At 69.7% G+C, this 26,014-nt stretch overlaps 1 protein-coding gene across 2 annotated transcripts in view; it reads right to left on the bottom strand.

The window, feature by feature from the left end:
• Positions 1-4,933: 4,933 nt before the first annotated feature.
• Positions 4,934-26,014, bottom strand: part of CACNA1S (calcium voltage-gated channel subunit alpha1 S) — a 37,428-nt gene continuing 16,347 nt past the window's right edge. Inside the window, exons 15-44 of one of the 2 annotated variants that reach the window (XM_045860040.1) lie at positions 25,738-25,831; positions 24,954-25,023; positions 24,691-24,823; positions 23,979-24,108; positions 23,043-23,102; positions 21,853-21,959; positions 21,328-21,415; positions 20,947-21,054; positions 20,019-20,071; positions 19,599-19,745; positions 19,050-19,251; positions 18,561-18,719; positions 17,975-18,085; positions 17,259-17,342; positions 14,905-14,961; positions 14,026-14,154; positions 13,827-13,892; positions 13,286-13,377; positions 12,628-12,787; positions 11,755-11,882; positions 10,790-10,886; positions 10,388-10,490; positions 10,191-10,292; positions 9,782-9,906; positions 8,386-8,514; positions 7,698-7,948; positions 6,512-6,582; positions 5,779-5,870; positions 5,530-5,673; positions 4,934-5,412 (exon numbers count right to left, since the gene is read on the bottom strand). In XM_045860040.1, the coding sequence (XP_045715996.1) occupies positions 5,161-5,412; positions 5,530-5,673; positions 5,779-5,870; positions 6,512-6,582; positions 7,698-7,948; positions 8,386-8,514; positions 9,782-9,906; positions 10,191-10,292; positions 10,388-10,490; positions 10,790-10,886; positions 11,755-11,882; positions 12,628-12,787; positions 13,286-13,377; positions 13,827-13,892; positions 14,026-14,154; positions 14,905-14,961; positions 17,259-17,342; positions 17,975-18,085; positions 18,561-18,719; positions 19,050-19,251; positions 19,599-19,745; positions 20,019-20,071; positions 20,947-21,054; positions 21,328-21,415; positions 21,853-21,959; positions 23,043-23,102; positions 23,979-24,108; positions 24,691-24,823; positions 24,954-25,023; positions 25,738-25,831 (3,544 nt within the window). In that variant the 3' untranslated portion in view covers positions 4,934-5,160. Of the gene's footprint in view, positions 5,413-5,529; positions 5,677-5,778; positions 5,871-6,511; positions 6,583-7,697; positions 7,949-8,385; positions 8,515-9,781; positions 9,907-10,190; positions 10,293-10,387; positions 10,491-10,789; positions 10,887-11,754; positions 11,883-12,627; positions 12,788-13,285; positions 13,378-13,826; positions 13,893-14,025; positions 14,155-14,904; positions 14,962-17,258; positions 17,343-17,974; positions 18,086-18,560; positions 18,720-19,049; positions 19,252-19,598; positions 19,746-20,018; positions 20,072-20,946; positions 21,055-21,327; positions 21,416-21,852; positions 21,960-23,042; positions 23,103-23,978; positions 24,109-24,690; positions 24,824-24,953; positions 25,024-25,737; positions 25,832-26,014 lie in introns of both variants that reach the window. The other variant, XM_045860032.1, reaches the window with a different exon arrangement.

Consider the following 26,014-nt stretch of genomic DNA (forward strand, 5'->3'; position numbering starts at 1 on the left):
GACCCTCTCCAGGTCGGCTGCCTGCACGCCCTCCCTGCCACCCCAGCCCGGCCCTCCTGGCCTGACAGAAACGTGCACACTCGCACACACTCACATACTTGCACACTCGCGCACACACACATACACACTCACTTGCACACACCCACACACTCACTCCCCAGTGTTTGGCCCTGAAGCCCTAGCTGGACTGGGGTCTGGGCCCCCCTCTTGCCCTGAGCTGAGGCCCTTCCCCCAGGGTTCTGGGGTCTCCGTTGCTCCGGAGCTGTGGGCAGCCAGGCAGCTGGGAACCTGGGGAGTCTGGGTGGGGGATGGGGGGCACCCTCTGGGGCAGGAAGCTCCCACACCGCATCGTTAAAATGCTCGGCAGTGAGTTGGGGCCCAGATCCCTCAGTCACGGACCTCCAGAGGCAAACCAACACCCCCGAGAGGTAGACCCCCTTAGGCCCTGGAAGCGCCTCCGGGGGTGGTCTGATGGTGAGTTCCGTTCCCCTCCATCTCCAGGGCTGGAACTAGGCATCGGTGTTTGCAGAAGCCACCCGAGCTGTGACCTCACGTCCCGGGTGGAAAGTCCAGTGTCCTGGACCTCCCGTCCCAACACCCAGCCCCACCCCGCCCCAGTGGCTGCACTTGGCTCGGTGGGAGACCCCGCCCGCAGCCGGCTGGCCACACCCTCCTGGAGCACCCACCTGGAGACAGAACCCAGATCTGCCTGCCAGCGGGGCCCCAGAGAGGGTCTGGTGGGGTGCAGACTCAGAGACCTCAGCTCCAGCGAGGGCTGAGCCCGACTTCCCCTCCTACAGAGGAGGAAGGCTTAGCCGTAGAGGAAACCAGAATTTGCTATAAATAGCAAGGGGGAGAGAGGACTGCTGTGGGTCACAAACTCCCCAGCCGGTCTTTAAAAAACAACTACTTTTGGTTTCGAGTGTGACCGAGGGGGTAGCTGCCCTCCGGAAAATGCCTCCATCACCACCCTTCTCTGAAGTGGCTTTGATGTGCGGGGGGACAGGGTCACAGCATCCTCGAGTGGGAAAGACCCCGCGACCCCCTCGTTCTGCCCCTCCACTTTCGGGTGGAGAGCCGGAGGCCCAGAGAGGGAGAGAGACTTGTCCAAAGTTGCACAGCAGGCTGGGGGCCGAGCAGGGACCGCAGCAGGGTCCCCGGGCTCCCGGAGCCGGGCAGCTCCCCAGCAGCAGGCAGGGCCCACAGGTGAACACCGAGACTGGGCCGGGGGAGCGTTCGCGTGCGGGTACTGGCTGAGTCAGTGCGTCAGAACAGAGGACAGCCCGAAGCCGCGGGTGGTGGTGCCAGTCCCAGAGTCCTAGGTGCACATTCCAGCGACTGCTCCGCCACGCGTCCTGGGGCAGGTTACGGAACTGCTCCACACCCAGTCCTCTGTCCTCAGCGTGACGATGCCCACACTGGAGTCATCTCGGGGCCGTCAGGAGGTGGTGGAAGTGAGGTCGCCAGGCCAGGCACCCAGCGCAGGGCAGAGCGGGTGTGAGTCCCCTTCCCGTTCCACAGACCCCCCACCCCCACCTCTGTGGGACAGAAGGCGACTTCGTCACAGCGAGGTCCCTGGTGGGTAGGAAGTCTCGGGGATGAGTGTGCATGAGGCTGGGTACAGGGGACCGGGATGGGGAGGATGCCTGGCCCGAGGGGTCACTGATCCTGGGAAGTGGGAGGGGCCGGTTCACAGGGAGCGGCCCGGCCTCTGCTGACCACGCTGGGCGGGCCCAGGCGCAGGCTGAGTGTATGCAGAGGCAGGAAGGAGCCCAGGCCTGCTGACCCCTGCTGGACCTAACGCTCCAGGTCGCAGCCTCACGGGGGGCCGTCTGCAGGGGCATCTGAATTCTGCCTCAGCTGCCCGTGTGCCGTCCTGGGCCGAGGGAGCCGCCCAGGTCTTCTCACTGAGCCCTCACAGGGCTCCCTGAGGCGCCTGCTGCTGTCCACCCCGGTCTGCAGAGGAGGAAACGGGTTCAGAGGTCACTTGGCTGGCGGAGCGGTCATTAGTGCCGGTCACCAGATATTTCCACTCTCTGCCTTCTGGCCCAAGGCAGGCCGGCCTGCCCCCACTCTGAGTGGGGGTGGCCATGCAACGGGCTCTGACCAGCGGCACGTAGACAGGACTGCAGGCTGCGGCCGTGCGACCGGCTCTGGCCCATGTGAAGCTGCCCGCGGGACTGCGTACCTTCCAGGGCACACAGCAGCTCCTTCGGGCCCGGTCTCCTGGGTTCCCTGGAGCCCTACGGGCGGGCAGAGGTGGGTGGACGGCTCTCCACCCCCACCTGCGTCCACCCTCGAGTTGGCTACGGAGTTGCCCTCTTTCCATGAAAGAGCCTCTGGTCAGCTGTGCGGGGCTGCCCGTCAGGGACCCCCGAGAAGTAATTAGGAAAATGCCAGGGGGTTCCAGGGCCACAGCCCCTGCCCTGCCTAGGAAACAGTCATCAGAGTGCAGTGAGGACCCAGCGGGGTTGGCCCCCAACTTGGAGACCAGCCCTCGTCCAGTCCCTCTTTCCCCTGGGACTCCTCCGTCCCTGCTCCGGGACTGGGGGCCGCATGGAGGCAGGGCAGGTGCTCTGAGATCCAGGAGGGAGCCGACTGTGGCTTCTAAGGAGTGGTTGCGGGGCCGTGCAAACTACTAACAGCCACGGTTCCGTGGCGCTGGGCAGGGTGCTCACAGCAGCCTTAGGACAGCGGGCGAGGGGCCACCCCGACACAGCAAAGGTGGCACCTCGGCGGCTGAGGGGCAGGTTCGAGACCAGGCCAGCCAGTTTCCTGTTTCCTCCCGCACTGGGTCGCAGGGAGGGATGGGGGGTGGGTCTGGCTGGCAGAGCTGAGGAGGCCGCCCACCCGGACACGTGGCCAGCTCCGGAGGTCCTCGAGGGCTTGCCCCCGGGGCTTGCAGCAGCTCTGTGGCCGTGGCCCCGAACTGGCGACAAGCCCAGTGTCCACACCCAGAGGAAGGGCCCACCGAGCCGGTCACACCGCGGAGTACTGTCCAGCGACCACCAGGAGCGAACTTTCGACACGGGACATGGCGTGGATGAACCTCAAGGTGGTTACACGGGTGGAGGGAGCCAGACCCCCCGAGAGCTCAAGCAGTGCGCTCCCATTGGTAGAAAAGTCTAGAAACCACGAGAGAATCTGGCACCCGGTGCGGGGGTGGGGAGAGGGCGGGGCTCCAAGACATCTTGGTGGTGGGATGGCTCGGGGTGGGGGGGTGCGTATTTTCCAGAAATAACCAAACTGTGTTCCTTGAACATGTGCTACGTACGCACGTCTTGTTAATTATAACTCGACAGCGTGGGTTTGAAAAGCAGCATGCGTCCACTTCTTTGCGCAGGCAGAACCGCGGGGCAGCTGCTGAGGCGTCCGGGGTCACTGGGGCGATGAAGAGGGGTCCCGGCCAGCTAAGGGCAGTCGAGCCTACTGTCTTGCCCTGTGGGGCCTGTGAGCTCCTGGAGGGCCCCCCGTTTCCTAGATGGGGGGCAGTGCTGGGGAATTAATGAGTGGAGCGGAGAGTGGTCGTGAAGGGAGGTGGGGACGAGGAGGGAGGAGGCCCCCAAGGCCGTCCCCAGCAGGGTCCCCCCGGCACCAGCGACACCCTGGGGGGGATCCCTTCCTCTGGATACGGCAGCACACAGGGCCACCGGCCCAGGACCAGCCCCAGTTTCCGGTCCCCAAGGATGCACCCTTCCTTGGATTTTAATGGGACTTTTGCCTCTGGCCAGCTCTGAGGGCCCGAGAAGCTGAGCATTTGACCCTTTACAAACGGGAGGAGCGGGGGGAGGGCGCCGGAGACAAAGAGGGAGCTGGAGGGGCTGGGCCAGCTCTGAACTGCGTCCTCCCCTGGAGCCAGCTCTCCGGACACTCGTGCCCTGGACGGAGGAGGAGACGCCTTCCGTGGGGGAACCGGGGCAGGACTGGGGGCAGGGCTGCTGGGCAGGACTGGGGGCAAGACTGGTGGGCAGGACTGGTGGGCGGGCAGAGAGGAGTGGAGAGGGCCCTTCTCCCTCTTTAACTGCCAGGGCGGGGGGCGGGGGCGGGGGGCAGGCGCCAGAGGGGAGGCCAGGACTGGGGGCCGGGGTTTGCACCGGGCCCTAGCCCAGGCGAGGAAGGGCCAGTGGGCAAGCCTCGGCCTCTGCCCCCTCTCCCCCTCCCCCGACCCTGGATGGAGGCCCAGGCCTGGGGGGTCCGCCCCCAAGGCAGAAGGCCAGGCGTGGGGTGCCCTGGAGAGAGGAAGGGGTGCCCCGGGAGAGACAGGGAACCCCTGACAGTGGCTGGGACTGGGGCGGCTGCCCCACCCCGCAGACCACTGAGCCCCCCGCCCAGGCACTTGCTCTGGGGGCAGCCAAGGGCCCTGGGGCTATGCTGGGAGGCTGGGGGAGGGGAGTACAGTTTCCATAGCAACAGCCGGAGTGCTCATTGGAGGGAGGGGAGCAGAGGGGAGAGCAGCAGAGTGGGAAGGGGCCACGGAGGACGGGAGGGACCGGACGTGGGGCCTCACTGCCCCTGGCTGGCTATGTGACCAGGCACCCACGTCACCTCCGTGTGCCCCCCCCACCTCCCCGGCTGCGGGGGGTGTCGTGCAGGCAGGTGCTTTGTGAAGCGGATGGTGGGCTTGGGAGGGGCCTGGTCCGTCGTGGCTGCTGTGACTTGTGACTCAGCGTGGACCGTGGGGACCCGGGGGCCTGCCGATGTCTGAGGCCGCAAAGAGGCGCAGCTGGGGCTTCCGGGCCTGGGCCGGAGCAGACGCTGGCCCGAGAGACGCGGCCAGGGCTCAGAGCAGGGGGCCGCGGTGACGGCTCCCTGGGGGTGGGGCTGCTGGGCATATGCAAAATGACACTCCAGGTGGCCCCTCTGGCCTCCCCAGGCCCCGGCCGACCCCACCGGGAGGGCTCCTGGGGAAGCCCGAATGAACAGGTGACAAGCAGACGCCAGGTGCCCACATCACGGGCCTGGAGACTTTAATGTCCTGCTGGGGGGTGTGGGCTTGTGCCACACACTGACTGTCCCTGCACGTCCATGTGGGGCAGGGGCGGCTGGCCCCTCCCCTCTGGCTGGCTGCCCAGCCCCCCACCCCCGCCATTCGTTCACCCCGAGGAGACGGGGAGGTGCTCTCCACTCCAGCACCCGCTCCCCCCCACCCCCGCCCCCGGCTCATGGCCTGTGGGGAAGGAGGGTCTCCTGGGAGCCCTGAGGCTGGTCGAGGCTGCCCAGGGAGGACCGGAGGCTCAGGGACCCCAGGGTGCTGGCCGTGTCCCCGGAGGACTCTCGCCTTCGCAACAGCTCCGTGGCTGCCACCTCCACTTCCTCCGGTTCCATCCGGCAGGCCTCTGCCAGGGCCTGGCCCGTCACCTTGACGAAGCCGGCGTCAGCGGCCAAGGAGTCCAGGCCCCCTCGGAGCAGAGCCTGTGGGAGCAGAGGAGGCCGGCGGGTCTTCTGGGGGTCTGCCCTGGGGACCTGCCCCCCCCACCCCCACCTGTGCCCCAGGGCCAGCCCTGCACACGGCCTGTGGCCTGGCCTCACCTCTTGGATCAGCCGGGCAGTGGCTGGAGCCTGGCACCCGGAGGGACTCTCCGGGGCCCTGCTGCTGTGGGGGGCTTCCTCCGGCAGGGACCCTGGCGTGGGGCTCCTCCTCGCCTCAGGCACGGGGGGCACCGCCCTGGAGCGCTGCTGCAAAGGCACAAAGGCAGAGACCCCGAGAGGGTGTTGGGGCCACTGGAACCCAGCGAAACCCCAGCTCCTCCGAGGGCACCTCGGCCAAGACCCAGGTACCTGGCAGGGGGCAGGAGGGGCCCGGACTCCAGGCGCAGCTCCCCGGGTCAGCTGTCCTCTCCGCTTCCCTGCACAGAACTTGCTGTGCGGCACTGTGGGAGAGATGGGGGGAGGGCGGGGCCGTTGTCAGCAGACCCCCACATGGCCAGCGGGCCGCACTCTGAGACCCAAGGGCTAGGAAGGGCGTCCTGGAGGGTGGACATGCGCCGGGGCGAGCACTCCAGGCCAGCAGGACGCCCTGTGTGCCCCAACCCCCACTGTACAGGCATCTCTGTCCTGTGGGCGGGGGAGGGGTCAGGCCAGAGCCTGAGCAGCTTGGGCCAAGCAGGAGGGTGTGCTCATGAGTGAGTGTGAGTGTGTGAGTGTGTGTGAGTGGTGGAGCGGGGCGAGCTCCCACATCTCCATGGAGCTCCCCCCGGGTCCCTGCGGTCACGCACGGCACTGCAGGGCCTGCTGGGAGACTGCGGGCCACCTGCCGCGGGACCCGGAGCCCGGGTGCCAGCGTGTCGGGGACTGTCCTCGGGCGTGTGTTTCCTCGCACGCTGGCCAGGGCCCCTTTAATGATGCACACACGCCCCCGCCCGCCTCGCTCAGCCACCTGGACGGCACCCTTGTCCTCGGTCGGCTCTCGCACCCGGGGCCTCCCTGCCGGACTCCCAGCCGGGCGCCCCCGAGGTCAGGGCTCAGTGGCCTCTGGGAGAAAGCTCAGCGTCCGAGCGCAGGAGACACTGACCCGGGGCTTTGGCGGCGGCGGCGGCGGCGGGCGGCTCCGCCTCTCTGGGGGGCTCCCTCTCATAGTGGACACTGAAAAGGAAGCGAGGCCGGGGAACCGGTAAGCTGGGGCAGGCGGCTGGGCCGCCTGCCCTCCTGCCCCCGTGGCCCCCACGTCCTCCCCCCTCGGGGTCTGACCCGTCCGTGTCCTCGGCAGCAGCCTCGCCTCCGGGCCCGAGGTCCCAGCGCAGCAGCACCCTGCCGCCCCGGCTCTCCCAGGGCCGGCCAGACCGCCAGCCTCACACCTCCATGTCCTTGCGGGTGTCTCCCCACGCCCCACCCGTCCCACCTCCGTCCCCCAGCCCCGAGGCCTCTGGTTCCCCACGCTGGCTGCACACAGCCCCCCGCAGCCCCCAGCACTGCGAGTGGCCGAGTCCCTCCCCGGGGCCCCCACGCAGAGTGGCCCGGGACCCGCGGTTCTGACGGCTCCCGGGTGATCCCCGTGGGGCTCAGTGAGCTCAGCGCCAGGCCCCGCCGGCCCCGGTGACCAATATCCTCTCCGCCTTCTCGGGACATCAGCGCCCCACAGCTGTTCTGTCCCCATCGGGTCATGTGACACGCCCCCCAACAGGACGACGGCCCTTCAGGACAGGGCCCGCCCACGTCTGGTGCTCCTGCCTTCCCACGCCCCCAGCGCCCAGCCCTCTGCCGTGCGGGCTGAGTTCCAGGCCTCTGATTGGAGGGCACGTGGGCAGCCCGGTCTGTGGGACTGGACAGCTCACTGGGCTTCTGCCCCGACCCGCCCAGTCCCGGGGGCGTGGACGGGGCCTTTGCTGGCCAGAGACCTCGGTCCCCAGCCGCCTGTCTGGAGCAGCAGCTCTGGGTGGAGCCCGGCACCTGCTGTTTTCTGGACACCGGTGTGGCCACGGGTTTGGGGCAGTGGGAGGGCAGCCTCCCGGCCCAACGACCGGCCCTCCCTTGTTAGCACAGCATTCTGTGCGTGCGCTGCTGACGCCCCGCCCCTTCTGACCCAGTCTGTCCCGTGGGCCTGGGCCCCGCGCCCTGCCCCAGGTGCGGCAGCCAAAGCATCCCTCAGCAGGCGTCCGCTCGCCGCTGCCCCCCACTGGCCACGGGAGCCTCTGCAGACCGGGCCTTCCCGGCCCCACCCCAGCACCCCTACCCCCAGGGCTGGCAGGCGCCGCCGCTACCTGGCAAACACCCGGCTGCTGCCCCGGAGGCTGCTGCCGGCGGCGGCGTTGGCGTTGGCGTTGTTGGTGTTGGCGCGAGCCAGCGGGTTGGCGCCGGGGCCCTGGGGGAAGTCCTCCAGGAAGACGGGTGACTCCAGCTCCTCCATCTCTATCTCGGAGAACTGGAGGGGTCTCTGGCTGGCCATGACCGGGGCCAGGGAGTTGGGCCTGTCCAGGAAGTTGTCCACTTGGCCGAACAGGCCTCCGGTCCTCTGGGGGCGGGGGGAGAGAGGCGGGGCTGAGAGCAGGGGCGGGCGGAGGGGGGAGGCTGGGGGCGAACCAGCTGCTACGTGGCGTCGGACATCTCAGGGCCCCTCCCGGGGCCACCGTTCCCCCACGAAAACCCCGGGAGGTGTGACCAGGTGGTCCTTAGGGCCGGCCCCGCGCGGACCCTGACACCAGAGGGCGCGTGAGAGAGGCAGGTGGCGCGGGTCGGACGGGGAGGGTAGCACGAGGCTTGGCGGGCGGGACTGGGTGGGCCGGATTGGAGCCCTCGACTGAGGAGGCTGGGTCTCCGAGCCCCCAGAGATGTGGGGGGGGTCTTCTGCTTCCGAGCCCCCTCCCCTCCTGTGCCGCGGGGCTCCCGGCCCTCCCTCCCGGGAGGCGCGGCTGCCCTGAGCCCGCGGGAGGCCCCGCCTCACCCACCCACCCGGAATATCCCTTCCTCCATGGCGGCCTCCACCATGGCTCTCTCCAGCTCCTCCTCGGCGGTCAGGTCCCCGGAGATGGTCCGGCGGATCTCGGGCGCCGCCTCCTCCTCGATGGTCCGCAGCCCGGCCTGGGGCGGAGGGGACACCCGGTGACCCCCCATGCGAGCGGGGACCAGCCCGCGGCCCACGGCCCCCCCTCCCCGCCAGCCCTCGCCGCCGCGGTTCCAGCTCGGGGGGACCCCCTCTCCCCGGCCCCCACACTGTCCGGGCTCTGTGAGGCCTCTGGGCGCTCCGACCCCCATGGCCCCTGAGGGGTCTCCTCTCGCCCGCACGGATGGCTTCACGGCCCTGGGCCCGCAGGGTGGCGTCTCTCCGTGCCCGGCCCGGGCTTCCAGACAAACGACCTCTTCCGACTGCACGTGCCACCAGCACGAGTCCCTGAGCTGATCAGAGCCCCTCCCGCCAGGACGGGGTGCACGCAGACCGGCGCCCCCTGACCCCCTGACGGTTTGCGACGGGAGCCCAGCATCACTTCCGTGATGTTCCCGTGCGCGAGGCGTGCCCTAGACCTATCGAGAGCGGGCATCCCGCAGACCCAAGTGGAGGGCTCTCCCGTCCTGCGAGCCGCACGGCGTCCCGGTCCGGCCAGGGAAAGGCCCAGAGCGGCTCCAGATGGACGAGACCGAAGGGCCACGAGGCCTGGACGCCGTGCGGCTCTGGGCCGGGCAACGCGCCACGTCCACCGCCCGGTGTGGGTGGCGGCCCTGTGGCACGGAGGGGGGTTACATAAGACAACGCCCTCGTGTGCAGGAAATCGGCCTTCAGGCGCCCTGGGCCGACAGCACCCCACGCTGGGAATTAGTCTCAGAAGGTTCAGGAAGAGAAAAGAAAAAGGTTCCTGTGTTACACATGCCACGTTCTCAGCTGTGAGACGGTTTCAAACTAAAACTTGCGATGGGAATAAACTTCTGAACACACAGCCCACGGGCGCGTCTATTTTCGAATTCACAAATCACGTGCGCCACAATTAACACCAGAAAACAGAAATAAAGGGCGGAGGAGCTAGAACACGGTTGTCCACGGCGTGGCCGCCCCGAGGCCCATTTAAGCGCCTCCCGGGAGAGCAGTCTGCCCTGGGGACTGCTGCTCTGACCCACCGCTGACCCCGCCTTCCTCCGAGCCCCGGGGCTTAGGTCCTGCCTTCCAGGCACGGACGGGCCGCTGGCTCTTCCCTTGCAGTCGGCCGGGCCGTCTTCCGGCGAGGGCCACCAAGACCCCTCGTTGCCTTTCCTGACCCCTCCTGGCCCCCTCGTCCCCCTGTGCCCCCGTCCCCCGCCCTCCAGGACGCGGAGAGGGAGCGGAGCCCGGAGCCGCCGGAGCCGGGCGGGCGCTTGCCTGGATCTGCACGGCGTCCTTCTTGGGCCGGTACCCGTAGTACTCCTCCTGGCGCTTCATGAACTTGCGGAAGTGCTCCTGGATCAGGAACGTGGCGTAGAACTTGCCCACCGTCACCTCGTCGTCTGTGGGGGGCGGGGGGGGGGGGACAGGCAGCGTCCTGAGGCCCACGAGAGCCCCCGGGCGGAGCCCCCGGGCGGGGCGCTGCAGGCCAGCCCCGCTCCCGCTGACTGAGCCAGGGACGGTTCCTGTCCCCAGGTGCCGCGTGCCTTGGGGGCCGCCCTGGGGTCTATCCGAGGCATGTGTGGAGGGTCCGGGCCATTCCCAGACGCCCCCAGGACCCCCCCCCAAGCCTGCCCTCCCCCCACCCCAGCTGCCTCCGGGTCTGCTGCCCCAGAGCCGCGCACACCTCCGATGGGCGGGATGACTTGGTCCAGCAGCTTCATGCTGGTTCTCTTCCAGATCTTCTTGATGATGGCCCGCAGCTCCTCGTTGGCCTGCTCGAAGTTGCCTGGGGACGGGGGCAGGCACGGGCGTCACCCCGGAGTCACCAGGCCGAGCCCGCTGCACCCGACATAGCCACCCAGGGCTCTGCGAGCGCCTCACCTTCCGTCTTGATCTTGAGGGCCGTGCGGACCAGGGCGAAGAGCGTGGCGTTGAAGGTGACCGTGCCGTCGCTGTTGAGGGGCATGTTCATGCCCACGAGCCTCTGTGCGGGGACAGGGGGAGCTCGCGGCTGAGGGGCACCAGCCCAGGCCTGGCAGGTCGTCCCTGCCCGGCCTGTGGGCCAGGCGGGGCCGGGACATGGGGCCGGGGCGGGGGGGCTGGCCGGGACCCCTTCACGAGGGGTGGGTGGAAGGGTGAGCTGGGGGACGCTGTCCAGACCACAGGTCCTCGGGGAGGGGCGTGAGGGCCCAGCAGACGAAGGCTCCAGAGGGACGCCAGCTTCCCCGCGCCGGGCCCGGGCCTCCCCCGGTCCCCAGGGCCCTCCCCGGCAGCCGCGGTCACCTTGCAGGCCACCCGGTGGGGGCAGAACTTCCCGAAGCCCAGCGGGGGCTGGATCCTCCGCAGCAGGGTCACCACGTCCAGGTGCTTGATTCTGCCCCTGGGGGGACGCGGCCGTGAGCCTGGCAGCGCCCCCCACCCCACCCCACCGCCCTCCCCGCTCAGAGAACGGCCCGGGGAAGGGAGCCAGGAGACCGTGGGGGCTCACGGCCGCCCACCAGGAGGAACGGGCTCTCTTCTGGGGGCGGGTGGAGGCCGGGGCCCCCTCCAGGCCTGGGCCCTGGACGGTAGTCCCCCGTGGCGGGGCCTCCCTCGGGCTCTGGTCACGCTGGTTGGGGGCCCGGGGCTGTGTCACTAGAAGTGGAGGGTGGGGGGCAGGGCAGGTGCGCGTCCACCTGCGACCTGTCTGGTTGGCGGCCGTGAGGATTAAATGAGGCCGTACAGGCAGCGGTCAGCATGGTGCCTGGCGGCCGGAAAACAACCCTGGAACGGGAGCCTGCTGCCCGCTCGGAAAGACCGCCAGGCAGCAGGGCACGCGGACCTCCGGGGCTGGGTTAGGAGCAACACGGTTCCGACCCAGTCGCTCCGGAGGGTGGGGGCGGGGGCGGGGGGCCTGCGTCTTTGTCAAGAGAGAAGCTGTGGGTCCGATGACCGCACTCGGAGCAGCCTGGTGGGGCGCTGAGTTGTCCGCTCCTAGAAGCATCCCTGCCTGCAGGAGCTGGGCGGCCACTTCCCAGTAAGACCAAGGCGGTTTCTGCCCCGGTGGGGCTGGGGGTGCTGTGGGGTCCCTTCCGACCCTGAGAAGCTCCAGCTCTCTGAGTCTCTGGGGCCTCGGATGTTGGAGGGAGAGGCAGCGGCTCGTCCCCAGTGGCCTGGCCGGTGCCCCCTGGTGGACGCAAGGACGGGCCCGGAGGGAGGGCTGACGGGGTGGCAGGGGTGGCCCGGCAGGGGCCTGCGGACGGACTCACGTGGCCTCGGGGTCGTACTCGGCCCAGATGGCCTTGAACTCGTCCAGGTGGTGGGGGCCCAGGATGGACCAGTCCCGCGTCAGGTAGTCGAAGTTGTCCATGATGACGGCCACGAAAAGGTTGATGATCTGCGGGAGGGACGGGGGTCCCCCAGTGCGGAAGGCAGGGGGCAGAGGGATGAGGTGGGGGGGGCGTCTGCTGGCTGCTGTCTCCCTGCCTGGGCCCCTCCGAGTGACCCTCGGCCCCCACGGGAGCAGCTGTGCCCCTGGGCTCGGACCCAGATGGTGTCTCTGCCCGGTGCTGGGTGCCGGCCTGAGCCCCCTGCGCCCAGGAGACAGCATCCCACCCAGGAGCCCTCACGGGGCCCCACCCCGACCCCGCACCGGCCTCCTCTGCATACACGGGGGTGGGGGCTCCCCTGGAACTGCAGGGCATGCCGACACACGACTGCCGGCCCGGTGCCCAGCAAGCGCCTGCCTGTGGGGCCGAGACTGTGTCTCACGCGCATCCCAGTCCCCTGCAAGGAGCCCGGGGCCGGGCCCAGGGGAGACGCTCGCACCCGCGTTCTGACTGAACTCAGGAAAGACGACGGCGGAGGAGTGAGGGCCTGGGGAGGGCCCACCTCTTGAGAGCGGAAGCTCATTCCCCCTTTTCGTCACTAACACAGAAAAGTGGAACCTTTTCGCACCCCTCTGGGGACCAGAGGGCGAGCAGGAACCTGAGCTGTGCCCAGATGCCCAGACACCCAGAGCCAGCCGGGAGGTCGGAGCAGCGGCTCCCTGAGCCCCCCGCCCAGCCTCCCCGAGCCCCCCCCCAGCCCCCCCCCGCACCCCCGCCGGCCCTGGCAAGCCGTGAGGATGGCCGCCCGCTCACCAGGAAGGCACAGAGCATGTAGAAGCTGATGAAGTAGTAGTAGGCGAAGTTGGTGCCGCAGGTGTGCTCCTCGCCCGGCCCGTAGTCCGACTCCGGGTCGCACAGCTTGCCGTAGCTGCTGGCCAGCAGGACCTCCTGCCACGCCTCCCCCGTCGCACACCTGGAGGGGGCGCTCCTGTTGGCCCCGCCGCGCCTGGGCTGCCCCCCCTCCCCTGAGCCGGGAGGTCCGCTGTGAACCGGGCCTCAGCTTCCCCTCTGCACGGCCGCCCCCCTGCCCCGCCCACTGGGGCAGCAGCGCGGGAGGGACTTGAAACAAAGGGGGTCCCTCGGAGGGAGGGGCCAAGCCAACCCACGATTCCTGTCGCTGGGAGGGGGCGGCAAGGGAGGACACGGGGCTGCTGGAGGGGAGGCAGGGCCAGAGGTCGTCGAGGCCCCACCGCCCCCACCCTGGAGGACATTGGACCTCTGTCTCCGGCTCCTGGGGTGAGGCTGGGGGACAGCCACCCTGCACTCAGGCCCAGCTACACCCCACGCGGGGCCCTGTGGGGCGAGACGGGGACAGGGGAGCCCAGGGCCCAGCGCGACCGCACAGGTCGCCCCAGCCACCTGCCCCGGCTCTGCTCCGTGCAAAGGCCCTGGGGCCGGGGCGGGGCCGTGCCTGAAGAGCAGCAGCACGGCTTGGGGGAAGGTCTGGAAGTTGTTGTTCCGGTTGATGGGGGTCCCGTCCACCAGGGCGATCTTCCCGAACATCTGCAGAGCACACGGGGGGGGGCTGCCTGGGGGCCCCGACGCGGCCTGCACACCGCCCTCTCCCCCCGCCCCGCCCCCGCTGCCCCCGAGCTCCCCCAAGCCCCCGTCCCTTCTGGACACCCGGCCTGTCTGCGAGGCTGTGATGGGAGGCTGCTCCTATCCACCCCGGGGAAGCAGGGGTGGGCAAGCCCCCCTAACAGGGAGCCGACTTGGGGCTCCGAGGAGGGGAGAGGGCTCTGTGGGGAGGTGGGCTAGGACCCCCGGGGCCACTAATAGGCCTTAGAGACGGAGCCGGGCCCCTGGGACGGCGGGATGGTGTCCCCCGACTCCCGCTGCAGCCCCCGGGGTTGGCGGGGCTGCCGGGGGTGGGGGGGGAGCCGGGCAGGAGGCGAGGGTCGGCCCCCCCAGGGCCCACAGCGCCCCCCCAGGGCCCACGGCGCCCCGCGCACCTGCATGCCGATGACGGCGTAGATGAAGAACAGCATCACGATGAGCAGGGCCACGTAGGGCAGCGCCTGTGGGAGGGGCCGGCGTGAGGCTCCCCCGGCCCCGCCTCCCCCCCCTGCCCCCGCGTCTGGCTCCCCCGGGGCCCCAGGGTCCCCGGCCCCCCCGGGGGGCGCCCTGGCCGGGAGGGCCGGGCGCGCACACCTGGAAGGACTTGATGAACGTCCACAGCAAGGTCCGCACGCCCTCCGCCCGGCTCAGCAGCTTGATCAGCCTCATGACCCGGAACAGGCGGAAGAAGGCGCTGGAGATGCGGGCGCTCTCGTCGGGGTCCTGCGGGGCAGCGGCCCGGGGGTCAGTCTGGGGGCGGCGGCACCTCCACGGGGCCGGGGGCGGGGCGGGAGGGGCGGACGGGACAGGTGTCCTGGAGGGGCTCAGGCCTCCAGGGCTCTGGGCTGGTCTGGCCGGGAGGAGGGCGGTGGGCGTGCAGCGCCCCCTTGTGGCGAGTCCCCGCAGGAGGGGCCCAGGCCTCCGGCCGGGGTCAGGCTAAGGCCAGGCCCACAGCCGGCCGGCCCGGGGCCTCCTGCCCCATCTCCCCTTCTCTTGGAGCTGCCGCTGAGCTGAGCACCCTGGCCGCTCTCCTGACCCCCGCCCCCGCCCAAGGTCCTCCCGGTGCAGAGCGCCCCCAAGGCTCACGCACTGCGCTGTCCCATGGCAGGGCCACGCCCCAGCCGGGCTGATGGCCTCAGGAGGGGAGAGGCCCCCCCCGCCCAGCTCCCCATGTCCCCAAAGGCTTCGTGTTTGGGGCCTCTCCCTGCGGTCCCGTGCCCATCGGCATCACAGGCCTCTCTGGGGGTCCCCATCTGCACACGGGGAGCCCCCTGCCCCCCTTCCAGGGCTCTCGGGAAGCCGCTGGGTCCATGCACCATCTAGCACAGAGCCCTGCCCCACCCCGCCCTGGACCCTGGGGGCGGGGGTGCCGCTGGGGGTGGGGGGGAGGCAGTGCTGCGTGCTGGAGCCCCATGCACCACGCGGCCGGGCCAGCATGCAAGCCGCAGGGGCGCCCGTGCAGCCTGGAATTACAACGTTCCCGCAGCCACCGCCGAGGCAGTACAGTCCCCCGCTGGAGGCCAGGAAGGTCTGCGGAGAGAAGAGACGGGGGGGGGGGGGCACACGGTGGGAGGGGGTGTCAGGGAGGACAGGTGCGAGGTCAGTTAGAGAGAGAAGGAGACAGGGAGGCAGGGCGGAGACCCAGGGGGCTGCCCGTGCTGGACGTCAGGATGCAGCGGGGGCGGGGCGGCCACAGGCTGGGGGGCCGCAGGCTGGGGGCGGGAGCAGGGAGGGGGAGGACTGGCCCCCAGGCCCCTCCTCATCTCCAGGTCCATCTGCAGCAGCCGACCAGGCGCCTGGGCTCTGCTGTGCGTCGCTGGGGACTTTGGAGAGGGCCTGCCCACCCGCATGAGTGAGTTCTACGCCCCCCACCGCCCCTGCTCCCTGGGCCAGGGACAGAGTTGGGGGGTGGGGCGACCCCAGAGCAGGTGCACCCGCCCTGGCCTGGCAGAGGCTGGCGACCTCCAGCTGTGTCCGGCTCTGGGGGAGCAGGCGGGAGTGGGGGGTGGGCAGGGGGAGCAGCTGTGCCCCTGTTTATACCCAGCTTCTCCTTTGGCCACACGTCAGGGGCAGCCTGTTCTGGGGTCCTGGGAGGGGGGTGTCCTTGCTTACGGGGGGGCTGGTCCCCACCCCACCCCCCATTCTGTAGGGCAGCTCCACCCTGGACTCCCGGCCTCGACCCTGACCCGGTATCAGAACCACACGGAAAACTGAGAAACAGGTCCCTTCACCGGGGCCCCAGCCAGGATCGGGGGAGGGGCCTGGCCTCCAGGTGTAACCCCAAGTGGTCCTAGTGGGCAGCCAGAGTGACCGCCGCCTTCTGTGCTGCCCGCACGGCGGCCACCAGGCTCAGGGGCCGAATTACAGTGAAAATCAAACACGATCAGAAATATGTTTCCTCAGCTGCACTGGCCACATTCTGAGTGACCAGCGGCCACGTGTGGCCGGTGGCCCGAGTACTGGACAGAGCGTGACGCGCCCGTCATCCCGGGAAGCCCTGACACACGGCGGCGCTGCCCTGGTCCGCCCCTGGTCTGTGTGTCGGGAGCAGCCATCAACACTGGAACCTCGGGTCTTAGCGTGACGTCGAACCCATGTGACCAGTTAGGGACCCTGATGCTCATGACCGATGACACGCCCCCCCCCCCCCAGTCCTCCGCCCTCGAAGAAACTTCAGCTGCAGCAGGCGTCCCCTGCGCAGGCCGCACGCGTCACAGGCAGCCACCGCCGCCCCGGGCGGCTCCTGCAGAGCTCCCTCCTGGCCCAGCCGGCCAGAGGCTGGTCCAACCCGGGCCCGTGCGGGGTCTGTGTCCAGCAAACACGGAGCACGGTGGAAATGTGTGACACGCACGCACACGCGTGTACGCACTGGTTTCCTCCCGAGCCCACACGCCCCTCGGGACCGGGGCTGGAAGTCCTGTCTCTCACTCTCGGAGCTGCACGTGGGGGTGCACAGGACCCCCAGGCTGGGACCCCGCCCCCCAGGTTGGCCAGCCTGGCCGCTGAGTCCCGAGAAGGTGACGCTCCCGCCCCCCAGCCTCAGCCTCCGGGCGGCTCGGGTCTCCAGCCCCTCCTGTCAGACTCCAGACCTGCCCTGGGCGCTCACGCGCCTGCCCGGGTCAGTCAGGAGTCGCTAGAGCCGTCGGGTCCCCACTCAGCCCGCCGTGGGGTTCGTGCGCTCGGTGCAGGGCGTGCGAGGTTCAGACGGAAGGCTCCGCAGACAGGGAGCCCCTGGCTTTGGGGCTGATCCCCCCCTGGGCTCCCCCGGCCAAGTCAGCGCCCTCGAGTGGACTCCCACCCCTGCCAGGGTCGGGGCCTCAGCAGCCTCAGGGGGCGGGGCTCCTCCTGCCTGCGCTCCGAGCCCACCTCCGCCCTACAGGGCCCCTCAGACCCTTGAAGGCCACCCCGGCCTGGAGGGCTCGGCTGCCTGCCGGGGGGCTTCCGCCACCCCTGCAGCTGCTCCTACTCCACCCACGTCTCTCAGTCCAGCTCCCGGGGCTCTCTGCCTCCCCGCTGAGGCCAGGGTCCCCAAGACCGGCCATGGCACCCACACCAACTCCTCACCACCTCCCCTTCCCTCCGGCCGCACCTCAGACTATGCCACCACCACCAGGAAGCCTTCCATGACCGCCCACCCAGCGGCTCTGGGATTGGCCAGCCCAGCACGCCCCGAGGTCCGCCTGCAGCCTGCACTGTCTTCTGCTCTGCGGGACTGTCCCCCGGGTGCCAGGCTGCACACACTCTGTGCCCCTCCACACACATCTGTTCACCGAGTGAGCGCCCCCCGCCCCCCCCCGCCCAGCGATGGCCCCGCCCCCGACACTCACGTCGATCTCACTGAGGATGACGTCGATGATGCTGCCGATGACGATCAGGAAGTCGAACACATTCCAGGGGTCCCCGAAGTAGCCCTGGGAGGACAGGGGTGGGAATCGGGGGGAGCACTTGGACGAGGCGCTCCGGAGGCCAGCAGGGGGTGGGGGTCCCGGCCAGCTGTGGGAGAGCAGACCCGGGGCCAGGCCCGGGGCGGCCCCCTTTCCCCTGGGGCTCCTGTGAGCCCCCCAAGCCCACGGGAACCCCGCTCCCACGCCCTCTGCCTTTGGCCCCTGTCTCCTCCAGAGCATAGAGTGGTCGGTGGGGAGGGGGTGGTTGGGGGCTCAGGATTTGGGGTGCAGACGGGGAACACTTTCACCCTGTCCCCCTGGAAGCCTCGGGCGGGACAGCGCAGCCCTGACAGGGGCGGCTGGGCTGGACACGGGGCGGTGGAGTCGGGAACTGAGGCTGCCACAAGCACCCCGGCCCCGGGCCGAGTCCTCAGAAGCTCGGGAGGGGCAGCCAGCGCCCGCTGCACCCTCGGCCGGCTCTGCGGCCCGACTCCCGCGCCCGCCCTGCTCTGCGGGCGGGTGTGGCCCCAGGGGTGGGCAGCTCAGGAGCCGGGGAGGGGCCTTCCGTAGAACGAGGCTGCGGAGTGGGGGGGCCGACCCCCAGAGGGCCCCCCGCCGGGCCTCACTCGCTCCCGGGGCCCCGCGGCCCCGGCACTCACCCTGGCCTTGAAGGCCACGAGCTTGAGCAGCATCTCCAGGGTGAAAATGAGGGTGAAGGCCACGTTGAGGATGTCTGAGATGTGGTTCATCTGCTCCGACTGGTTGTAGTGCTGTGGGGGGAGGGGCGCAGGGCGGCTGGGGAGGGGGCGGCCTCGCCACCTGTCCTTGGGCAGAGGAGGCCGCTGAGGCCATGGGGCTTAAGAGATCAGACGCGTAACACGGGCTGGACGCCGCCGGCGGCGTGGCCTGTGCGGTGCTCTCGGCTCCCGGGACACCTGTTCTGCGAACTCGACACCCGGACTTGGGCCGGAGCCAAAACCGCAGCCGGCGCCGCCCCCCAGATGTGCGGCGGCAGAAGAAAGACGGAGAGATTGCACCTCCTCCGCCCCCTCACCCTCCACACGCCCACCCACCACCCCTCACGGAACCGACGGCTAGCCAACCGCTCGGCCCGGGTCCAGTTCACTCCGCTGTCCCACGCGGCACCTCCCCACCCGGCAGGTGCCAGGAAGAGCGGACGGGGTGGGGGCAGCCTGGCCCCCCGCTCCCCCCCACACTGGCTGGCCCTGGCGCCCGGGCCCTCACCTGCATGCCCAGGCAGATGGTGTTGAGCATGATGAGGGCGAACATCAGGTACTCGAAGTAGGAGGAGGTGACCACGTACCACACCTGGTACTGGTAGGGGTTCTTGGGGATGTAGCACTTGAGCGGGCGGGCCTTCAGGGCGTACTGCACGCACTGGCGCTGGGACGCAGCACACGGGGACGTCAGCCGGGGCGGCTGTCCCTCCGGCTCCATGCCCCCCCCCACCCCCTGCGAGCCATGGACGGGGGAATCCCAGAGGCGGGCGGGCTCCCTCCGCGTCACCACGGGCCTCTCCGACCGACCGTGGCTCCTGCCCAGCCCGGGCTCTGACGGGCTTCCCCGCTCGGGGCGTCCTGAGGGGCCCACGAGAAGACCCCCCCCGCCAGCTCATCGGCGAAGGCGGGTGGAGACGGGGCGGGGTGCACGGAGGGGGGGGAGCCCCGGGGGGGGGACCCCTCCGGGGCCGCGGCCCCGCCCGCCGCCTGGCACCTGGTTCTTGTTCAGCTCGCAGTTCTTGTACTCCGTCTCCCCCTGCTCCTGGAAGGTGACGATGACGAAGCCCACGAAGATGTTCATCATGAAGAAGGCGATGAGGATGATGTAGATGATGAAGAAGATGGCCATCTCCACCCGGCGGTTGTGGACGGGGCCCTTGTCCTCCTCGTATGAGTCGATGGCCCTGTACAGGAGCCTGGGCGGGGGGACAGGCGGGCTGGGGGCTTGGCCAGGCCCGGAGGGCTCCACCCCTCGGGAGGCTTTGTGGAGGGCGCGTGTCGGGTCAGGGGTCGGGGTCATGCGGGGGGGGGCTGGGACAGACCCCGGAACAGGCTGCCTTGCCCTCCCTCCAGTGGGGCGCCCCCTCCGCCCTCACCGGTTAGAGAGAGAGCCCTACACCGATGGGGACAGAGATGCTTGCTGGGAGGCCCCGCTCAGCTCTGTTCGGGGCGAGCGCTCAGCACCCCAGTCCTCGGGAGCACCCCGGCCCGGCCCCCAGCACCCCGGGAGCGGCTGAGGGGCCCCGGCCGGGCCCCCACTCACTGCGGCCAGCCCTCGAAGGTGGAGACGGTGAAGAGGGACATCATGGCGGACAGCACGTTGTCGAAGTGGAAGTCGTTGTGCATCCACTCGCGGGGGCGCAGCTCAATCTGCGTGGGGTCCCCGTCCTTGTACACGTAGTAGTGGCCCCTGTGCCGTGGGGGGGGCCCGCGGTCACCGCGCCGTGCGTGGCTGCGCCGTCCCCCCGACCTCGTCCTCAAGGCCCCGGGCAGCAAGTGCGCGGGCAGCTGATGTCCGGACGGGGCCTGAGGGGACCCACTGGGCAGCCCCTCCCGTCGGTGGCTCCCCGCCATGAGCACCCCCCCTGGGCGAGGGGCCCGGCTCCCGGCTCCCACCGGCCGGAAGGGGCGCCGGCCCCCCACTCGTGTCCCCGTGCGGCAGCCCTCCCCCCGCACGGCGCACCTGCACTCCTCCTCGGTCATCTTGGACGGGTCTGTGCAGTAGAAGAACTTGCCCTGCGTCCCGGAGGAGGGAGGGACAGGCACGGGGTCAGGGCCGCGGGAGGGCCATGGGGGGGGGACGGACACTGGGCCGTCCGGAAGGAGGAGCCCTGGTCTTCCTCCCAGAGGGCGGCCAGACCGGAGGCCGGGGGCCCAGACGGTCCCCCTCCACCGTGGCCCCCCCTCAGCCTGCTCCCGACCCGGGGCTGGGCTGGAGGACCTTGCTCACGGGCCTGTGGCCGGCTGCCGCCACAGAGGCCCCAGCCCGGAGAAGCAGCCCCGTCCAGGTTCCCAGGATGAAGGGGTGAACGCTGTCACATGACTGGGGGTGGCCGAGGTTCCACCCTGTGGTTCTCAAACAGGACACGTGGGGGGAGGGAGAAGACTGGGTGCAGGTGACGCACTCAGGTGTCAGTGCAGGGTACCCCAAAGCCGGGGGTCCAGAGATCCGCGTGGTGGGAGGGACACCGCCGCAGGGCTGGCCCCGGGAGAGGAGCTGAGGACAGGGGGTCGGCTCCCAGACGAACAAGCGAAGACGGACCCCCACCCTCAGAAGCTCCCGGGAGGCTGAAGGGTGGGGACACACCTGCAGCGCACGGCTGCAGACGCCCAGGTGACTGAGGGGGCGGGGCTACTGGGCTGGGTGGGGGCGAGTTCCAGGCAGGCCTGGCCTGGTGGGGGTGGGCGAGACTGACGGAGGGGGCCGCTGCGGGCCCCGCAGGTGCAGGGGACACCCCCATCCTGAGGGGGAACCCCAGAAACCCGGGGGACGGCAGGTGCGCAGGGCACCTGGGGGACGGCTGCCCTCCCGGTGGGGGGCTCCCCGTGCTGCGGGGGGGATGGGCACTGCGGCCCCGGCCCGAGGGCGGGCCCCCCGCCGGCGGGCCCACCTTGAAGAGCTGCACCCCGATGCAGGCGAAGATGAACTGCAGGAGCGTGGTGACCAGGACGATGTTGCCGATGGTGCGGATGGCCACGAACACGCACTGCACCACGTGCTGGGGGGGCGGGGGGGCGAGATGTGGCCAGGGTGCAGCCCCCCACCATCCCCATCCCGGCCCCAGGGACCCCTGACCGTCGGCCCCCCCGCCTGCCCCCCGCTGGCTGCAGGCAGCGAGTGCGTGGGAGCCTGGCGCCCAGCCCCAGCCCCAGCCCCACCCCCGACGACAGGCAGACACGCAGCGGGGGACGGGACGCGCCCAGCTGAACCCGGACAGTCGGCCCCGCAGCCCCCGCTTCCTCCCCCCGGGGGGGCACCTGGGGCCCCTCACCTTCAGCCCCTTGGCTCTGTTGATGGCGCGCAGGGGCCGCAGCACCCGCAGCACCCTCAGGATCTTCACCACGGAGATGGAGCTGGACCTGGGCAGGCGCCGGGGGTGGGGCTTCAGCCCCTGCTCCTCCGCCCCTCCCCTGGGGCCTCTGGGTGCCTGCCATCCCCCCACCCCCACCCACCCGGGGCTGGGTGTGGGCTGCCCCAGGGGAAGCTGCCTCCAGCAGCACAGAACAGGCTCTCTGGGCGGGGTGCAGGCTCGTCTGCCTCATCAGACTGGGAGCCCCAAGTGCAGGACCAGGCTCCCCGCAGGGCTGCCGGGACGGCCTTCCCCTCTCTGACCCCCTCCTGGTCTCCAGCCCGAGGCTCTGCCCCCTGGGCACCGTGACTCCAGTCCAGCTGGGGGCACCCCAAGGGACTGGCTCCCCGTCAGTGGCTCTGAGACACCCTCCCCAGTGGATGGCTCCATTCTCAGGCCCTGGCGGGGGGCAGAGGGGCCCACGCCCCCCCGCTGGCCTCTGCTCACTCAAGCCGCATGGACACCAGGGACACGGCCACCACCAGCAGGTCCAGGAGGTTGAAGTAGTTGCGGCAGAAGGAACCCTTGTGCAGGAAGGCACCATAGGTGGTCATCTGCGGGGGGGACAGGCAGCGTCCTGGCTGGGGCTGGGGCCGGGCGGGGATGGGGCTGCGGCCGACCAGCAGGGGCCGCTGGAGGGCGGGCCACCTCTGTCTGCTCTGAGGAGGTGGGGCGGCCTGGGGGGGTCTGTGTGCTCTGTTTTCCACTCCAGGTCTGGGGCAGCCACGCCAGACTCTGACATGGGGTTCCCCGTGGGGCCACGGAGCGGGGAAGCCCTGGCCCCCCACTCCCGCAGGACACCACACAATTCCTCCTCTGCCTCGGACGCTCCTCCAGACGTCCCTTCGGCCCCACAGATGGCTGAGTCGGCTGCACAGCCCTCAGGGACTCGAAGACCGTCACCAGGCCCCTGGCCTCTCTCTGTCCAGCCCTAGGGACCCTGCCCCCCTCCCTCACCTCTCAGCTTCTTTCATACATTCTCGATAACCTCCCAGCCTTTTGCTCAGCCACCTGTGCCCTCCACATCTGATGGGGCTGAGGCCTTCGCTGGCGGGGCCGCCCCTGGACGCAGGCCTCTCCCCACCACAAGGGGCTGCCCTCTGAGCCCCTCCCAAACGTCTCCTCACAACGCCCTTGCCGCCATGCAGTCCTCCTGGACTGCCCATGTTCTCTCTTCCTAATGAAATCCTGTCCAACTTCAAAACCCGCCCAGGGCAACACTCTGGGGCCGCCTGGAGGGGAGGCCTCTCGGCCACTGGTGATGCAGGCTGGGAGCGAGTCACAGCTCCAGGGGTCCGCTGTCCTGCTGGCCGTGCCCTCAGCGTGGGGAGGACACTTGAGGCTCCACACACGCTCGGCCGTGGGGCTGAGAGGCACTCGGGCTGCAGGTCGGCTGTGTTGCCCGTCTCCGGCTGCCCGCCCACTCAGCCCTCGCCCCGGCTGTGAGCCGGAACCCCTTCTGGTCTCCTGGTCTCCTGGCTCGTCCCAGCCTCCCTCCACCTTCTCGCTTTCCCCCCGCCCCTGCCATCTGGCCCGAGTGAGTGACGTGTGAGGAAGTTAGAGCTGTTTTGGGTCTGGATTCCTGACCCACAGACGCCCCACACCCACGCTAAAGCCCTCCCGCGGCCTCCACTCACCTTCAGGATGATCTCCACAGTGAACACAGAGGTGAACGCAATGTCAAAGTACCCGAGGATCTGGGGACAGGCAGGGAGAGGGGTCAGCGAGCGGGAGGGCGAAGCAACGATATCATCGTCACCATCGAAACCACCACAATCCCCACGACCACCATCACCATCCTCACCATCCTCACCATCATCATCACCATCATCATCATCACCATCACCACCATCATCATCGCCATCACCATCACCACCATCATCATCACCATCACCATCATCACCATCACCACCATCATCATCACCACCATCACCATCATCATCATCACCATCACCACCATCATCACCATCATCATCATCATCACCATCATCATCACCATCACCACCATCATCATCACCACCATCACCATCATCACCATCATCATCACCATCACCATCATCACCATCACCACCATCATCATCACCACCATCATCACCACCATCACCACCATCATCATCACCATCATCACCATCATCCTCACCACCATCATCATCACCACCACCATCATCATCACCACCATCATCACCACCATCACCATCATCATCACCACCATCATCCTCATCAGCATCATCCTCATCACCATCCTCACCACCATCCTCACCATCATCATCACCATCATCACCACCATCACCACCACCACCACCGTCATCACCGTCACCACTGTCGTCACCGTCATCACTCAACCCAGACCACGAGAGCCTGGCCGTGCTTGCGCTGGGACGACAGTGTGTGGAAGGAGTGGACCGGGCGGTCTTCACCCCGAAGGGACTTGGACCCTGAGAAGCTCTGGTGCCCACAGCCACACCGAGGACACAGCCGCCACCAGCCCCAGAGGAGGCGTGGGCCGGCTGGGGCTGCAGCGGGGGCAGGGATGGGGGGCGCGAGCCGGCCGAGGGCCGGTCTGCCGCCAGCACCTGGTTCCTCATGGACTCGGCCCGGATGGGGTCCTCGGCGGCCAGCGCGGCGCTGCTGAGCATGATGAAGAGCAGGATGAAGTTGGTGAACCAGGTGGCGTTGACAATGCGGTGACACAGGACACGGATCCTGCAGGGACGGGGGGGTCAGGGGAGCGGCGAGTTGCTGGGTGCTCGGGCCCCACCGGCCTCTGTCCTGCGTGGCAGATGCGACCCCTCCCTCCTCCCGGCTCAGTGGACAGCAGCCTCCCCCTGGGTGGGCCTCTGCTGGACGTGCAGAGCCCGGCCCCTCCTGTCCCTGCAGCCTCGCCCCACCCCAGCCTGGCCCCTCCCTCCACCCTCTGCTCCCCAGCCAGAGAAGTTCCGTGAGGACCCTCGGCTGTGTGTGCGGGTAAAGGTGTGAACTTGAGAAGCCGGTAAGCACGGCAGCGTCCCCAGCCCCCATGCCCTGTGTAAAGCTGCCCCCAGAAAGAGCCAGTGCACCCAGCCTGCTTGGTGCCAGCAGGGGGCGAGGCTGAGACCTCCCCCCGCCACCCCCGGCATCCCCGCCCCTGGGCTGCAGCGTTTCGGGCAGGGCACGAGACCCCAGGCCCCAGGAGTGGATTCTCCCGGGGCAGAGAGTCAGGACACAGGGGTCTCGGGAGAGCAGGGGACGGCCCCAGCCCCAGAGCTCTGACAGTCGCCGCGCACGGCCGGCCGCGGGGACACGCACTTGTTGGTGGGGCTGAAGATGAAGAAGGAGCTGGCCTCCGGGATGGGCACCGCCTTCTCTTTCAGCTGCAGCTCGGCCAGGGGCCGCGGCCGGGGGCTCACCGGGATCTCGGGCTCATCCTCCTCGTCGTCCCCTGCGGGGAGGGGGCCTGGCTGTCGGGCCGTCCGTCTCAGACGCTCAAGGCCGGGGGTGGGGGGCGGAGGGGTGCCGGCCGGGGGCACGCGGGAGACGGTCCCTGGGGAGCAGCAGGCCCGGGCTCTCACCTGGGAAGTCAGCCGAAGGGTAAGGGTCCTTCACCTCGTTGACGTTGGACTCGAACTCGTCGACTTTCAGCTGCAGGGGAAAGGCGAGGAAGAGGACGGTGAAAACGAGGCCTGCGTGTCCCCGTACGGGACCTTCACGGGGTGGGGGCCCGCGTGGGCTTCCGCTCCCGGGGTCTCCCCCATGGCCTGGGGACGGGGACACTGTGGTCGCCCCCGGTTACAGAGGCCAAGCCAGGCCTGGGCAGTCCAACAAACTGCCCCAGCTCCTGCGGGAGGAGCCGGGACCCCCACCCGTCGGGTGGTGCGCCGTGCCCTCCCCCCGCCGACTTCCCCAGGCTCCCACCCCCACCAGGGCCCCCAGCCCCTCAGGGGTCGCCCTCCCACCCGACCCGGGGAGCCTCGGCCCCCAGGAAGGCTGAGCGGGGCCAGGCTGGGGCAGGTCGGGTGGGGGAGGACGGTGGGAGGCCGGCCTGGGCCGCACTCAACGAGTGCGCAGGCAGCAGGAAAGGGGTGCCGAGTCGCGGGGGGCGGGGCGCTGGGACTCTGAGGACGTCTGGGCCCTGGGCTGGGCATCTGCACTGCTCAGCACAAAGGTTCACCTGTGGGAGCTGGAGCCTCGGACTGTCCCCACTGGGGTTGGGAGGGTGCCCTCACCTGGCTGAGCACCTGTCTCCCACCCCCCCCCCCCCCGCCAGCACCCTCAGGCCTGGGGTGGGGGCGACCACGGACTTGCCGCGAGGAGCCCGCCCCGACCTGCCTCTGAGGCCTCCTGTGCTGCGCTCACCTTGGCGGTGGTAGGGATGCCCTCCCCCCTGGGCTTCTGGTCCAGCTTCTTGGCCACCACCGACTTCTCCTCCTCCGGCTTGTCTGGGAGGCCCCTGCGCCGAGAACCGAGAGAACCCAAAGTGGGGGCGGAGCCAGAACGTTCTAGAGGATCTGCTGAGGCTGGAGGCCCGCTGGGGGCCCTGCACCGAAGGCCCTGAGGATCCAGCCGCAGAGAGCGCCCCCCCCCCACCCGGAGCTGGGGCGCCAGCACCCCTGCACGGCGCCCCGCCCAGGAC

The sequence above is a fragment of the Phyllostomus hastatus genome, unplaced genomic scaffold, assembly GCF_019186645.2.
Source record: "Phyllostomus hastatus isolate PE091 unplaced genomic scaffold, TTU_PhHast_1.1 phas_contig_148, whole genome shotgun sequence".
In the NCBI taxonomy this organism is placed as follows: Eukaryota; Metazoa; Chordata; class Mammalia; order Chiroptera; family Phyllostomidae; genus Phyllostomus; species Phyllostomus hastatus.